Consider the following 17,193-nt stretch of genomic DNA (forward strand, 5'->3'; position numbering starts at 1 on the left):
TCCTAAGTGAGGTAATCCAATAACAAAAGAATACACATGGAATGTAATCTCTGATAAGTGGATATTAATTAGCCCAGAAGCTCTTAATACTCAAGGCACAAATAGCATAACAAATGACTCCCATGAAGAAGTATGGAGAGGGTCCTGATCCTGGAAAGGATTGATCTATCGTTGGAGGGGAGTATCAGGACAGAGAAAAAGGAGAGAGGTGATTGGAGAATGGGTGGAGAGGAGAAGGTTTATGGGACATATGGGGAGGGGGTATCTGGGAAAGGGGAAATCTTTTGGAATATAAACAAAGAATATAGAAAATAAAAATAAAAAAGTGCTCAACTTCATTAGTCATTAGGGAAATGCAAATCAAAACAACCCTGAGATTTCACCTTACACCAGTCAGAAGATTAAAAATTCAGGAGAAAGCAGGTGTTGGCGGGGATGTGGAGAAAGAGGAACACTCCTCCACTGCTGGTGGGGTTGCAAATTGGTACAACCACTCTGGAAATCAGTCTGGCGGTTCCTCAGAAAACTGGGTACGTCACTTCCAGAGGATCCTGCTATATCACTCCTGGGCATATACCCAAAGGATTCCCCAGCATGTAATAAGGGTACATGATCCACTATGTTCATAGGAACCCTATTTATTATAGCCAGAACCTGGAAAGAACCCAGGTATCCCTCAACAGAAGAATGGATGCAAAAAAAATGTGGTATATATACACAATGGAGTACTATTCAGCCATTAGAAACAATGAATTCATGAAATTCTTAGACAAATGGATGGAGCTGGAGAACATCATACTAAGTGAGGTAACCCAGTCTCAAAAGAGGAGTCATGGTATGCACTCACTAATAAGTGGATATTAACCTAGAAAACTGGAATACCCAAAACATAATCCACACATCAAATGAGGTACAAGAAGAACGGAGGAGTGGCCTGATTCTGGAAAGACTCAATGTAGCAGCATAGGGCAAAACCAGAACAGGGTAGTGAGAAGGGGTGGATGGGAGAACAGGGGGAGGGAAGAGGTCTTATCGGACTTTTGGGGAGTGGGGGGTCAAAAAAGGGGAAATCATTTGAAATGTAAATAAAAAAATATATCGAATAAAAAAGTCAAAACATTTAAATTATTAACTAACTAACAAACAAAAACTTCCAAAATAGCAACACCCCGAACCCCAAATCCAACATGTTTCTACTTTAAGTGGAACATCAGTACCACTTTAGATAAGAGATAAAAAAATAAACAAAATATACAACTAACATGAATTTATGAAATCTATGTAGACGTGGTTACCTGCTAAGGGGGTTGAGCTGAGGCCCCCCCCCAGGACACATGTGAATGTCAGGGTAGTATAAAACATGGCCAGACTAAGCGGAAACGTTATCCTTGATGTAAAGCTAAATATGAAAAGGCAGTTCAGAAGGAATGACCTTCTCCCGTATGGTTGGGTACTTAATGCAGAATTTTTATAGCACATAACATCAACGACACCTTAGATACAATGTGACTGCATCCTATGCTTAATTCATTTCTGCCTCCCTCTAAAAAGACAACAGTAACAAAGCCCTCAAACAACAATTTTCGTCTTGGTATATTGGTTAAATTTAATAGTATAGAAAAATTCCACCAGAATCAATTTCAGGCTGCTAACATACAATATAAATGTGGAGACATGGAAGCAGCACAGAGAATCGGATCTTACTAGCCACAGGAACCAATAAAACAACAGCAATAATTGGGAACACAAAGTCAGAAAGTCTCAAATGTTCCTCTTATTAATGTATTCTGTGTAGTAACTTATAGGATGTATGTGTGTTTTGTGTGTGTGAGTGTGTATGTGAGTGTGTGTTTGAGTGTGCGTGTGTATGTGTGTGTGTGTGAAATGATGTCAAATACATCACTTAGAAATTTTTTTTTTGAGATAGGTTATATGACTATAGTATCTCTGACTATTCTGTAATTCACTATGTAGACTAGGCTGGACTTGAACAGAAATACCCCTGTCTTTGCCATGTACTGGGAATAAAGACATGTGCCACCATTGCCAGAAATCTCGTGTCTACATCTTTTGGTTCAGTAATTTACTTATAGCAGTTATTTAAAACATGATGGCTGCTTGAATAACTGATTTCAATGTTAGATGTGGTAATCTATCTATCATCTATCTATCTATCTATCTATCTATCTATCTATCTATCTATCATCTCTCTTTTGGAGGATAAAACACAGGTTCACATACATGATAGGCAAACCTTCTAACATTGAATCTATCTCCTAGCACTAACCAATATTTTAATTGATAAGGAGGCATCCTAAAAACTATGAGTAATAAAAGACAAAATGCTAACTGTGTACTAAGTGTACTGAAAAGTGTCTTTGTTGAAAGGCGAATCCTCACACACTTGCTTCATCCTGTATGCAGAGAAGTCTGGCCTTACATGAGAACTGGCTAGCCCATTAAGGAAAGCTGTTGAAATGTTTAGATTGGGTCATTTCAACTTCCTTACTCTTCTGAGTAAGGGCACCTGCCACATACTAGATGTAACAAAAAGTCCATGTTTCACCCTAGACCCAATACTGATGTCAGCTGCCTTGCTCTGCAGATAACTGAACCAGATCTCAGAAGTGGCCAACAACCTGTCAAATTCTCTCAGCCTGGGCTTTACCATCTCTCTCTAATTTTCTGCCAATAAGGTCCCGCTGTATTTGGTCGGAGGTTAAGGTGGACCCAACAGCCTTTAATTACAGCTCACGTGAAACTGCATACAAATTCTCTGGGCATTTCTTCGAGATAGAGTTTCTGTGAGCAGCTTGATCAGCACCTGAGAGTCTGAACAAAATACTGTGTCTTTCTCATGCTTGTTTTCAAAGACAGCTCTGTTTTTACAAAAGAACGTTAAAGAAACGGCTGCTTTCAGATGCTTGTCTTTTCTTCTCTGTGTTGCTCTAGTCAGCAGGTGTGTTAACTGTCAACTGTACTCTCAAGGCTGAAATGAGGTTATCCAAGTAGGTGACGAACTATTATGTCACAGACCCCAAAGCCCATGCCACATTCTCAAATGTTTGGAGGCAGCTGATGAAGGAGACTGACTAGGCCAAGACAGAGACCAGTACTTCTGAGCATAGGAACAGGATAGTCATTATGAGAGAAATGAATTAGGATAATCTCCAAGGCCCTTCTTGCTCACAGCTTCAGTGTCAAAAGACCACGGCTAGCACTGGCTTCGACCAGGAAGCTGGCCTCTCTGCTTGGTCATAACCATATCCCTTCCTTGCCAGGGCAAATGCTAATTCTCCTGTAGGTCTACTTTAAGAGTCACTTCTGGGGCCAGGGAGATGGCTCAAGAAGCGATGTGAGCATAGAGACCTGAGTTTGATCACCAGCACACCTATATAGAAAGATGGGTGTGGTAGTGCTCATTCATAACCCAAATGATAGAGAAGGCAGAGAGAGTCATGATTAGGCCAGCTGGCCTGTGGCTTCCATATATACATATGTGCATACTTATCTACAGACACAATCTGTACACACAGGATCACGTCCACCCCCTACAAGCAATTTTCTTCACTGGCCTGTAGAGGAGGAGGTTGAGTCTCTTTGCTCTTTAATTCCACTGCACTGAGTGCTTTCCTGGTTCTCTGAATAATAATGATGTTTGTAATCACTCGTTGGGAATATATCTCCAGAGCATAACACAGAGTAAGAGGAATAGTTTCTCTTATTTAGTACTGAGCCCCAGTACCTAGTATGTTAGTATGTATTAAAGAATGACTTCACCAAAGGACTAAAATAAAACTGGTAATTATGTAGAAGCACAAAGGCAGTGGGAAAATGGGAAGTCTCTTGCCTGGGTATTATTCCCAAATGGAATAATTAGGCTAAGTTATTCATAAAATAATGTGCCTGTCATATTTTATTGTCTTATTTATTTAGTGTGAACATTGCACATACACATGTGGTATATGTATGCATGTGTGTGTGTGTGTGTGTGTAAAGACATGAGGTATCCTCTCTCATTGTCTTATTTATTTGAAACAGACTCTCTCCATTAACCTAGAGCTCATGTTTCTTGGCTAAGATTACAACTATCCAGCTCCAGGAATCCTCTTGGTTCTGTCCCCAACCCATGCTGGGCTTGCTACACGGGTGCTAGGATCTGAACTCATGTCCTCAAGGTTGTGTAGCAAGTGTCCTTACCCACTGAACTATCTTTTCAGCCCCCTAAATAGTTATTTTTTTCACTTAGGAATAAAGTAACAGTTGGTGGGGTATAAAAGCATCACCAGGTGATTTCATTGATGAGTTCTGCACATGTAGACAATTATACTGGCCGTGATAAAGGAGTCATATGGCTTAGAGAATAACTCAGTGGGTATTATCTATAACATGAACCAAACCTATGGCAGAGCCTGGCTCTAAGGATGAAGGGAGAAAATGCATAGAAATCATTCCATAGGTCAGCGAGCAAGTCTTGACACGCATGCCTGGTGCTGCAGCATCTGAGGCAGGACATTCCCCTCAGAATGTGTTAGCTGATTGGTCTGACCCACAGGAACCCAGCAGCCAATAGCCTGATGCTGTTAGCCTTTGGTGATAGAGTATGTCCTATCACCAGCTCACAGCATAAAAACCTTTTCTCTTCCGGTTGCTTTCTAAATCCAAAGCAAAAGCAGAATACTGTCTGAGGAAACATTAGCAAGCTGTTCTAAAATCTCACCCTACTCTATGCCTCCAATTGCTTCTGTAACCACAGTTCCCTCTAGACACAGGTTAACTCTGCTCCATTTCTGATCATTACCAAAGTGACAGACATGTTTTAAGGTGCTCTTAAAAGAAAAAGCAGAAAACAAAACAAAATACACAGTCACTGCTGCCGACATGACTCTAGCCTTGGTCACAACTTTTAGAGGGATTAACCATTTCAACTTTGTTTCATTCTCAAGTGGAAAAACAACTATAATCCTGACAAGAAGGAGGAGGAGGAGGAAGAAAAGCAGGAGCCAATGATGACAATGACAATGACAAACATCTATGTGAGCAATTAGAAACCCAGATGACAGGACACACAGTAGGGATTAGTCTCCTGGAAGCCTTGAATGTGTTTCACTCCTCTTGTTCTGGAAGTAACACATGGATGTGTTTAGAAGAAGAGCTGTAGCTGGCTGACATCCTGGTGCCCTGGAGAGCTGCTGTTCCTGTCCTGCGGGTGTGGGGTGGGAATTAGACCTTCCACATCCGCCTTCACCCCACTGTGAAGACTGTGGAGGAATGCTCAGGTGGAGCTGGGGTGGATCCCAACTTCTCTGAGCCTTGCTTCCTCCAGTTTCTAAAGAGCGTTGGTAGAACAGAATCTCTCTGAGAGTCCCAGACACACACATTCAGCGAGGATGTGAGGAGCAGCAGCTATGCCTTTGTACTTATTTAGATGCCTGACTTTATCTACCACGGCAAAGGCGATCAAAATGCAGGGCACGGGGTCTTGCTCCAGGTCACCTAGCTCTATGCCGAGCCGAGCTCCCTTAATCTGTGTTTGGAGTTGCCTTTCTTTCTGAATCTGACTTAAGCTTGGGACTCACATCTCTTCCAGTCTTCAGGACAACATATCACACCAAAGTTTCCCCTTTGACCTCTCCAAACCAATTTCCATCTCTAAGACCCCCTACTACACTCTATACAGTCATGCTGCAGAAATGTCTCTTGCTTCCATGTTTTGTAGCCATTTGGTGATGACTGCTGCCTCTGACATTGTCCCTTCCCCTCCTCTTTGTTCACAGCTGGCTTCCGGAATCTCTGCTCATGGTCCCTAGAAGGATCTTGAGTGATTGTCCTGGTTTAAATACTCTCTCCCCAACCCTTCCTCTTTCTCTCGCTTATGTCCCAGACAACATTTCCTTCCACTTGATCTTCTCCTTTCTGATTATCTGGCCCCTTGGATAAATGTAAGCTCCAAAGGGCAGAGGGTATCCTCTGCAGCTCTGCTGTGACCCCAGCACCTGTCGCAACACCTGACATATAGGGGCTTCCTAAGGGATTTGGGGTGACCGACTGGGTACATGAATTAATTTCAGGAGCAGCACTCTTGCCAATCCCTGGACGAGGGTGAGTGATGTGTTTAAATGCTATGAGAAAGGGACCTGGGCACCTTCGTGCCCTGGCTTATGGCCTCCTAAAAGAACAGCATCTTGAGGCTACCCACAAGGTAGAGTCCTTTCCAAACAGTCATCTGCCATAAAAGCACATCTTGCAGGCAAGGAAAATGGGTGGATGGTTGCTAACTATATCTTCCAACTGGGCTGATCTTTGAAAAGTTCGAGAGGCGCCTGCCTCCCTCAGTCCCAGGCTGCTACTGCTACTGAGGCCCCTGAGGGAGGCGAGGAGGGTGTGCTTGGGCGCCTCTCGGGCTGGCACGAGGAAGCCACATCTCATCCGCCCTCCTCCCCCAGCTCCTCTCCAAGAGAGGAAGCAATGCAGATGGAGATGAGAAATAAATATTCCTGCCTGCTCTGCGCCACTGCAGACGTTTTCCAAAATGTCTGGCTTGGACCACAAAATCAAGCCCACCCAGCAAAGGAGGCGCTCAGCAGGAGAGAGAGGGGGGACAGGGTGGCATATTTGTCGATACGCGCGTCAGCTTTCTGGGGGGCCGAGCACATGGCTTGTCTTTGGCAGCCCCGCTGAGGTGGGGATGTGGTAAGTGCACAAAGAATGGAATCAGAAAATAGGAGCAGAGTTAAAGCAAGCACACCGCTGTCCGCCCGCGTCCTGGAACACACTCAGCTGGTCCTGCACTTGTTCCCAGCTCTCTTGCTTACTCCACCCCTCACCACTGCCCCGCCCCTTTCACCTCTATTCCCTTTCACCTCCATCCTGCTCCCCCAGGAAGTTAACAGCACCCGGCTGCCAGCATCCTTCAGAGGCCCCTGCAATGTGGGCAAGAACTCAGAATCCAAGTGTAGAGAGATTCTCACTACCTCTGAGTTCAGTTCCCATCTCTAATACTGGAATCCTGGCAGGCAGTGAGATCACAGGCTGCAAATGAGAAGTGGGTGCTTGTGGCCGTGAGGTGGCCAAGTGTGTGGGAGGGGAATCATAAGGAGGAAAGTTCCAGGCCCAGCAACAGAGCTGGAATGCTCCGAGTGGTGGTGTCATGCTGGGCATGCCTCTAGGCTGTAAAATGTCGTAGGCTCGAGGAGAAAGATGGGAAGCGGAACTGGGAAGTCATCACGGGACACTTTGGTCTGGGTTTCTCGCTCTCCGCTCTCCGGGGGAATTCCTGGGATTCTGAATTCTTCATCTGGCTGCTACTGGGCCAGTTGCTAACAAATCCTTTGGGGAGTTCATCCCAGAGGAGGGTCTTGGCGGGAACAAAAGTGGAATCCATAAACAGCAAAGGGCCTTCCTTGGGTCATGGGTTCCAGTACACTGCTGTGAAAACACTGGCTCAAAATGAAGTATCAAGCCAAGAATCCCTGGGCACTTGGAGAAGTTTGCAAAGATATTGCACTTTATGCCACCCACTTCCTTGTCGTCTCCACCAGAGCCACGAGGGGGCCAGCCCTTGTCTGTCCCCAGCTCCGTGCCCTGGATCCTTCTCTGTGCATCCTGCCCACTCACGAGCCCATCTGCCTTCCAGCAGCAGGCATGTGCCAGCGGAATCCTACTCTGTCCAGGGCCCACTCAGTGGTGGGGAACTGGCCGGGGAGTTGGCTTCTTGCCTTCACTCTGTGCGTACTGCTATGTCACCTCAGACAAGTGACTCCCCCTCTCTGGGTCAAAGGAGTGGCCTAGGTAGGTTTCTTTGTAGATATGACACATTACAGAGAGTTTCTCAGAGTGGAACTGGATGCAATGTTTCTTTGCACTGTCCCCTTCCCAATCAACTCACTCTGACAATGATCAGCAGGGATGAAGGCCGTCACATTTCTGCACTCAGTCTATCTTTATATTTGGGAAGGTCAGAGTTAAACATCGAAACAAGCTGGGTGTGCTGCAGATGAATGCTGGCTAGCAATGGCCTGAAATGTTATCAGTTAACATCTGCCTTAATTCCTAGGAAGAGGAAGCTATGGGCTGAGGAAAAGTCCAAATAGGGTGTATTTATTCATAAATTGACTCCTTTTTTTTAGGACATGTCTGGAAAGAAGTTGTGTGCATGAATGATTGTATCTTATAATCATGTTCGTTACTTGTAAAAGATGCTATTTAATTGACTACAAGCTCAGACCACGGGGCTTTTGTCTCACACTATGGCGTTATGGGAGATATTATCCGGCTCTCGTGCCTAACAGGACAAAACTTGGCTCAGAAACCTACTCAGGCTCACATATCTGGCCAGTATTGTGGCAGGATCTGAACTCAGTTCCCAGGGATCCCAAAGACAAGGATTCGGACCCATGATGATGTTCTGGGTCTTGTCTGGCATTTGATGCTCACTTCGGGAGATTACTACAGACAAAAAAAGGCTCCTAGGCCAACTGCTGTTCTTGTACTGTTGTTAAAACAGCCTAGGACCCGTTAACAACTTTACTGTACCAACTTGCCAGGAACTAGGGGGGAAGCAGGATGCATGGCTCTCCCCCCGATCACCTATTCACAGAAATCTGCTGCCTCCCGTTTTCCCTTCTCCTTTACCTTTGACCTTGGCCTTACACAAGTTTATCACTGAATTGGAGATTCAAAGACTTTGGAAAGGACATGTAAACAGCTCCTGAGCTCAGGCAGGAAGAATGACAGAACTCCTTTCCTAAGGAGGCACACTGGCTGCAAGCACCTCTGCTCTATAGAGGCCCCGTACCGTCCCTCCCACAGCCTGAGGCTGTGTACCAAGCACACTCACTGGGAGATGGAGTCTCTTCCCTCTATGAGGTATCCTGGACTTGAACTGTATAAAACTAACTCAGTTAAGAAAACCATCACTAGGAGTGTAAAGGCCATAAAAATGGTGTTTGCAGTTACAGCTAACCTGAAGGTCACCATATACAATTCCTAAAAGTATTTACTGGTAATAACGGTGGCCCACATTGCATTTCCTGCCACAGCCAAGGCAGTTGAAGGTAGGCTATTCCCAGATGCCGTGGAACTGGGCAGCTTACCGGCCATTAGGCAATGAATGCCCTGCCTCTTCTCCAGTGTTAACATGCTACATTAGTGCTTGAACGTAATTAACACACAGTTACCACCAAGCGAAACCACACATCACCTCTTGCCCAAGCAGAACCACAACTGAACCAGAACAACAACCAGGAAGAGGAAGATTCCATTTACTCACCGTAAATGACAGAAAAGAAGAAAACAAAGTCCCCTCGTCATATCTGGATAACTTTGCCAGTACGCCTTCCAATATAGTTACAAACTAGTAAAACAGCAAAAAGGAAAAAATTATTATTTCAAATTGTAATTGTTTACAAGAAAGAACAGCGTGTCCCAGCCACCTAGAGGCTAGGACTCAGCCCCCTTTTCGTTTCTGTATTCCAAATTTTAAACTCTCACTTGGAGGAAGGAAAAGACTGTCGTTGTACGGCAATATTTGACTTATCCGGCTTTCTCTTCATTATTATGTGATTGCAAATACGGAGTGTTACAGAAGTGCAAAGTGACAAAATATTATTGAGTTGCATATAGCATGCGATAATATTAAATGCACTTTTCGAAATCCCAAACTGCGCAAAGCAGTCTTTACATTACATATTAGCACTACATTTAATCCAATCTATTTTTATTTGTATTTTATCAGTAATTTGGGGGAAACAGAAGTTTAGCACTGGCAAATATAAATGTCTTCCCATTCAGCATTACTTAGTTAAAATTCTATAATTCATGAGGGTGACTGAAATAGCTTTATCTGACTTTTCTGTGTTATTATGACTCTCACTGCATGTGAAACTAGAGGAAAGGGGTTTTCGGGATGGCAGAATTCCTTATTACCGCTTCATTTTGTGTATTTTAAAATCTAACTTTGTCAGTGCTGAGAAACCAAACAAACATTTCCCGCATAACCTAGCACGGCGTTTGGGGACACATTCTTATTAAGTTAACATATGCCGCCTTATCAATTGATCTTCACACGGCTCACGAACATCGGAAAATCCTCGCAAGCTGGGGCTGGGTGATGTACAATCCTGTTTCTTGGGAGATGTGAGTATCCAGCTCAACTTTTTAATGTGTTACATTTTAATGGAATTGCAGACACAACAAAGCAACATAGACAGTGCCCCCTTTCACCTGAAGCTGACGGTTACCTTTGCCACCAAGAGCGTGATCATTTCTTTAACGGTTTCTTCAATTAGCTCATCTATTTTTGAATGGTATTGATGCTAAAGAAGACAGAAAAATGCATATTAGCATGTCAGGGAGTTGACAGTGAGGCATTGTGTCCCTGGTTTTTAGAACAGAATCTATAAATAAAGTCTGGCCTGCAGATCCAGTTTGTTTGCACAGTCCTAGAAGCAGCTGTAAGAGTCAGATCTCTTTGATAGAGAGACTTGAAACACTTAAAAAAAATCAGCAGGCTCATTGTCCCTCCAAAGGGAATTTGACTAAGACACCAATGTTATAAAAACCTGCTAGGTATTATATTTTATTTTATTTATTTTTATATTATTTTTGGTATATGCCTCAGAGTGCATCAGTTTTAGCTACAGTCTTGACCCAGAGGCCAGCTAGTGTCTCTTTCTGAACCATCATGACAAGCCACACTCCCCCCCCCCTTTTATTCTGTTCATCAATAAGCAGACTCAGGTTAGACCTTATGCTTAGACTGAAGCTAAGTTTTTCCAATTTTTTCAAACTGGTGCTGTCGATTAAATTTAAATAGTAATGTAAAAACACACCCCCACACAAACAAAAATCTGCTGCAGATGCCAGGGGAGAAGGAAAAGCAATTTCAACACAAGTTATTATATGCCAGCTCCTTGACATTTATTAGAACATTTTAGTATCCATTTGAATTATTTTGTATTTCCGTAACATAAAAACAACAATACAAAAACATTGTTATTTGGAAAGAAAAATGCACTTACCCACTCTTTAGCAAACTTTCAGGAGGAGGATTAATTAGGAACAAAAAAGAAAAAGGAACAGTGCAAATAAAAATCAGGACAAAAGGACACACAGAAAGATGAAAATTAAATAAAGCATTCCAAGGCTGTGAAGACATACAGAAACAAGACGGGGGGAATGTGCTGTCACACTGCTGGCTGGCAAGCAGGGGGACCGGGCAGGAGCAAGCAAATGAGGCACTATTTTAGACTTGGAAGACCTGGATAATGTCCTAGAGCAAGGGCCAGAAGCCATACTGCCTACATAGTGAGCTCAGGCTCCTTATCTGTAAACCCACTACAGGCAACAGCATGATGACCTGGACTGGGGGAGCAGGGGGCTAATATAGAAATATAGACTGCTGAACTCCAGAGGGCAGAGGGGCTTGGTGAACATGTCTTCAGTTCCGTGTCTCAAAATATCCAGGAGACACATAGTTGAATGGTGTTCTCTCTCTCTCTCTCTCTCTCTCTCTCTCTCTCTCTCTCTCTCTCTCTCTCTGTGTGTGTGTGTGTGTATGTGTGTGTGTGTGTGTGTGTGTTTAAGGCAGTGGACACACTAAGTACCTCTCCTTGACTATTCTATGTATTTCTCCTATATCTTCACAAATGAACATACCCAATGTATCCATAATGGGTCATAAGAATATGACAATAAAGGAAACCTGATGACAAGCTGTTTCCTGGCTGTCGTGCGTTTTACGTATGTCCCTTAAGAACTAAGGGTCCAAGCCCCTTCCCGGCCCTGAGCACATCAGATTCGTAGATCAACTTTGAAGATCTAATGAGGATCTAAATGTGAAAACATTTTTGCCAACTGTAATTGCAATTCAAATATTATCATGTGTTCAAGTGCCTCAAGAAGCCACAAAGCAAAGAGACGGAGAGGACACCATCGCCAAGTCATCCTCCCCCTCCTTCCACTTGACTGAAGGAAAAACCAAGCAAATGGCCCATCGTGTTTTGTCCTGACTAATCAGAACCCTTGTTGATCGCCCTGCTAGATTCAAGAAGGTTACTTGTAAATAGCATAAACCAAAGCTTAATTAAAAAAAAAGAATTCACAGAATTCTGTACTAGAGTCACAAAGAAGAATGTTAAATCAAAAGAATATGGGAATATTGACAGGGTTCCAAATTCATTTTTAGCTATTGAAATAGGACCCAGAATCATATCCCTACTTTCTGTTGTCACATGACTGACTTGTTTCACTAGGCTTTCTTTGGATTGCTGTAATTGAATCACATTTATTAAAATAACTAGGATATTATGCTTATCCAGAAGAGCTGCTATATGAAAGTTAGCACAAGATGAAATATCACACGAGGGGCTTCTAACCAAAGAACACCAATGAGATTAAAAATGTTCTCTTAAAAACCCCGATGGAGATGGTAAAAGCGGATGGGCTTGTTCTCTGTACATGAAGACAGGGTCAGACCTGTGTCTTGTGTCTAAGGGGCCGAAGAGGATAATCTGTCTCTTAAGAGGAACACGTCCTTCCATTTGGACATAAGGTGGAAACCCTGTGGCTTGTTGAGGCATAAGATGCCTTCATGTGTTGATTATTATGTAGTCCCACTTTCTCTCCCCTTTGCTATGCATAAATATTGTGATCTCCCTGATATAATAAATATCTTCACCTGTTTACAAAATAAAGGATGGTGTGTGTGTATGTGTGTGTGTGTGTATTCTCATACATGCTTGTAGAGGACTACTTGGGTGTCATTTCTCAGGAGCTGTCCACAAGTTCTCTCTCTCATTGGTTTTGATTTGCTAAGAAGGCGAGGGTAGCCTCCTATCACAGCCTCCCTAGTGCTGGGATTACAAACACACACACACACACACACACACTGACACACACACACACACACTGACACACACACTGACACACACACACACACTGACACACACACTGACACACACTCACCCAGACACACACACTAACATACACTCACACATTCACACACACTGACACACTCACACACAGACACACACTGACACACTGACATATACATTGACACACTGACACACACTGACACACACACATACACACCACACACTGACACACACACACTCATACACTCACACATAGACACACACACTGACACACTGACATACACTGACACACACACATACACACACATATACACATCCAGCTTTTTATGTGGATAGTGGGGATTGAATTTCCCTTCTTAGGCCTGCACAGCAACCACTCTCTGGACTGAGCCATTCTCTCCCCTAAAGTGAAGTGTTTTGTTATAGGTTATTCTGCCTCTCTTTTTCAGCATTAACTTAAGCACATTATCTCTGCCACTTTACTTTCCTATCATTGCCGTGGAACTAGAATTATATTCTGGATATAGGATTGGCATAGACCTAGTACTGATGTAATACATGAATATACATGAATACACAGTGTAGAAGCTATGTAGAACTGGTTTGGTGGCTCGTACCTATAATGCTATAATTGTTATGAGTCTAAGGATAGCCTGGGCTATAGAGTAAGAATTTGACTCAAAGAAGAAGAGGAGGAGGAGGAGGAGGAGGGGGAGGGGGAGGAAGAGGAAGAGGAAGAGGAAGAGGAAAGCGGAAGAGGAGGAAGAGGAAGAGGAAGAAGAGGAAGAGGAAGAGGAAGAAGAAGAGGGAATTGCAACATGGCCATTTGACTATTTCCCTCGGGACTCACATTAAAATCTATTGGCATGTGGTTACATGGTTGTACACATTTCTTTAAACACATCTGAGCTCTATACACTGCATGGCAATTATGCCTTAATACTAACTGCAAATCATGTTGCTAAGTGCTAGATATCAAAGAATTCTCCATTGCTATTTAGTTAATGACAAAATCCATCCTCCATTTGCCAGATTTTCCTGCCATAGGCGATTTCTTTGACTAACTTGCTTTTCTGGAACCATAGTGACCTCCTCCATTACTCTGTTCTCTTTCTGGGCAGTTTATTGGTCTGGGCAAATGGGAAGCTTCATAACGTGTGGGCACGTGTGCATAGGGACATTCCAGTTCCCATTTTCCCTGCTAGATGTTGTCAGGAGGCCCTTTGTAAACCGCCTCTGTATCCTATTCTACTTGTGCCCTAGCTGATTTTGCATTTCTCTGTGTCTCCTTGGCTTCACTTGACCCATACCCTGAAGTCGTGGCAGTAGTAACTAAGGGAAGCACAGGTTTTCAGTGGTGCATCTGATGGGCTAAGTGACTGTGAATCCAGGCCTGCTACGGCAAAAGCTTCCCACTTGACTTCCTGCGCTGCACATTTTGCCTTGTCATGGAACAGATTGTGTGTACGTTATCTTTCTGTTAAGACCATCTGACCTTGGAAACGAGATGAAAACACACTAGGCCAAGTGAGAAACTATTTAATACACAATTTCCTCTCTATTGGTACTTCACAAATTTTAATGAAAAAATAAATATTTAAGATGGAAAAGTATGGTGAACAAATGTCTCAACAGCTGCCTTTAGATGAGACTTTATCCCAGTGATGAAACTCAGGAAGTGATTGTAAAACTGGAGACTGTATCGACTCACTAGTGCCTAGCCCAAAACAGGTTGAGGGAGATGGAATACAGGTGGTAGCCAGAATTAGAAACTAGCTCTGTAATACAGGCTTAATGGTTGGTATTCCAGAGCACACGGCACATGAGGGTGGAAGTCGGATGGTTTCCAAATGTCCTTATCTCAGTTCTAGAATGTTGCCAGTCATCTTACTCAAGTCCCCATTTTACTTTAAAGATAAGACTCACAATTTTTTATAATATGGAGCATTTCAGGTCACAGCTGACATGCCAGTCCCTGGAGATGCAATACAATCACAACTGGTTTCATCCTGACCATTTTTGACTATACTAGGAGGCTTCACTTCACACATACTGGTTTCTTAGGTGTCACTGGCTTATTACATTTAGAAGAAAATCCTAATAGGCCTTATTGTATGGAAACAAATACCCTTAGGTAAAGAACAAAAGATTCAAATACAGTGTTAGATGGGGCTTTAATCTTGGGTATGTGTGTATTATTTCTGGGGAAAATATGCACAAACTTCAGTTATTATTTTAATCTAACAAGTGCTGAATTAGAAAAAATATGCAGTCTTTTCTACTTTTGAACTCTGTGCCCAGAATAAATACATCCTAGTGTTTAGGCGCTAAGTGCTACAACTCTTTACTCTTACAGTCTCAGGACTAGCTCTACACTGTCAAAAGCCTGAATAGTTTAAAATAGCTATGTAGTCCATGCTGGATCTTATGTGTTACTCAACAATGGTTGGTGGCTTCTTCAAGAGCACACAATTTGATAGATAAGATGAAGGGTCATAGGATCTAATGATTTACTTCCTGAACAATTTGTTCTTTTAGAAAACCAGACTACAACGTTAAGCCACGATCATTTTAGTTTAGCCAAGAATAATTCATGGTGACCATGAGAATCAGAGTCATCGTGACAAGGGTGGCCTTATTATATTGTATCAGTTCTCTTTAACAAGGATTTATGGTTTGGACTAAGAAACTCTATTGGTCCCCTGAAATTGCATAAGAATACTGTTTATAAATATTTCCTGGGAAATAGTGTCATAGCTTTGATGAGATTCTCAACGGAGTTTAAACAACTTCACTTTCTCCCCATTCTCATAATTATCCCCAGAACTCCAGGACTGAGCTCAGAGTGACATGGCTTGTTTAGCTACCTCTTCAAGGAGTGTAGCCCCTTAACAAGACAGTAGAAAATCAACCTGGAGAGGAGATCTTGCACCTCCTATGTCTGCAGAGAAGTCAGATCTATGATATCCACTCTCTTCTACTAAGGAGGGAGGTCATTTTTGTGAATCTTAGACATGATGTATACTCAAAAGGTCTGAGAGGAAATTCACAAACTGGACCCCAGCCTTTAAAAAAAAACCCTTTGCTTTCTTTTTGTTCTTGCTCTGAAGGATACTATGATATCACAGAGAAGATGTATATATTAAAAAAATTGAAACAGAATGGAAGAGAGGCATATACATGTATATATATATATATATATATATATATATATATATATAAAAGGCTATCTCTATCTATCTATCTATCTATCTATCTATCTATCTATCTATCTATCTATCTATCTCTCTCTCTCTCTACCAAATAACCCAGCCAAAAATTGGGCAAAGATATATATCCTGGAATATTATTCAACCACAAATAGAATGAACATCCATAGTATGCTCTTTTTCAACCACAAATAGATGGATCAACAAACATCCAGTGCATGTTACAATATGCATGGATCTTGAAAACATTGTGCTAAATAAAAGGAGTCAGACACCTACAGTCCACCTACTGCTTGGTTTTTATTTATAGAAAAAAACTAAAAACATAAATAGGCATAGCTGCAGAATATAGATTGAAGATAACCTAGAACTGGGAATACAGATAGAACACTGGCTATTGAGAGTTTCTTTTTAAGATCATGAACATGGCATAAGATTAACTGTGATGGCTGCCATGGGAATACAACTATGGGAATATATATTTTTGAAGGGTAAATCCTATGTGAATCTGATTTGCACCTCTGTGATTTAAGAAGCAGCAGCAGTAGCAGCAGCAGCAGCAGCAGCAGCAGCAGCAGCAGCAGCAGCAGCAACAACACAAGCAGTAGAGGCTTTAAGGGGAGAGAGATTCCAGAGTGATACCATTCCAGAAAGCATAAACTGAAAAGGGATCTTTAATGGCTTAGATGTGATGATTTAGAGATCTCACAGTAAGATTTGCAAAGTGGGCTCTGTGAAAACCATAGATCTCAGAATCCTCCAGGGAAGCGTGGGCAAGCAGTAGTGTGTAGAAGTGCTGGGATGGAGAGGAAAGGTGCCCCCATCCAGATCTACTCTATTTTTATGTTTTTGTGTGCTAGGCTTCTGGATAATGTATAAAAAAGTGATTCTGCAGCTAAAATAGGCCAGATAAAAGTATATCAGTGATATCATTTTACAGATGGGAAAACTGAGGCTCAAAGTCCAGTTTGCAGCACAACTCAAAACACTTATCCAGGTGACTGGCAACCCAGGACCCCCTTCCCATTGTTCCAACCTTGTTGCCAATTGTTCCTGTGTCATATCTTCAGACAACTAGGAGTCTTAGGTCACAGCTTCCTAAACGTGCC

At 42.6% G+C, this 17,193-nt stretch overlaps 1 protein-coding gene across 1 annotated transcript in view; it reads right to left on the bottom strand.

The window, feature by feature from the left end:
- The window catches only part of Cadps (calcium dependent secretion activator), a 467,230-nt gene that overhangs the window by 62,245 nt on the left and 387,792 nt on the right, over positions 1-17,193 (bottom strand). Inside the window, exons 23-24 of the mRNA XM_052190346.1 lie at positions 10,242-10,316; positions 9,272-9,355 (exon numbers count right to left, since the gene is read on the bottom strand). Of these exons, the coding sequence (XP_052046306.1) occupies positions 9,272-9,355; positions 10,242-10,316 (159 nt within the window). The remainder of the gene's footprint in view (positions 1-9,271; positions 9,356-10,241; positions 10,317-17,193) is intronic.

This window comes from Apodemus sylvaticus, chromosome 8 (assembly GCF_947179515.1).
Source record: "Apodemus sylvaticus chromosome 8, mApoSyl1.1, whole genome shotgun sequence".
Classification (NCBI taxonomy): domain Eukaryota; kingdom Metazoa; phylum Chordata; class Mammalia; order Rodentia; family Muridae; genus Apodemus; species Apodemus sylvaticus.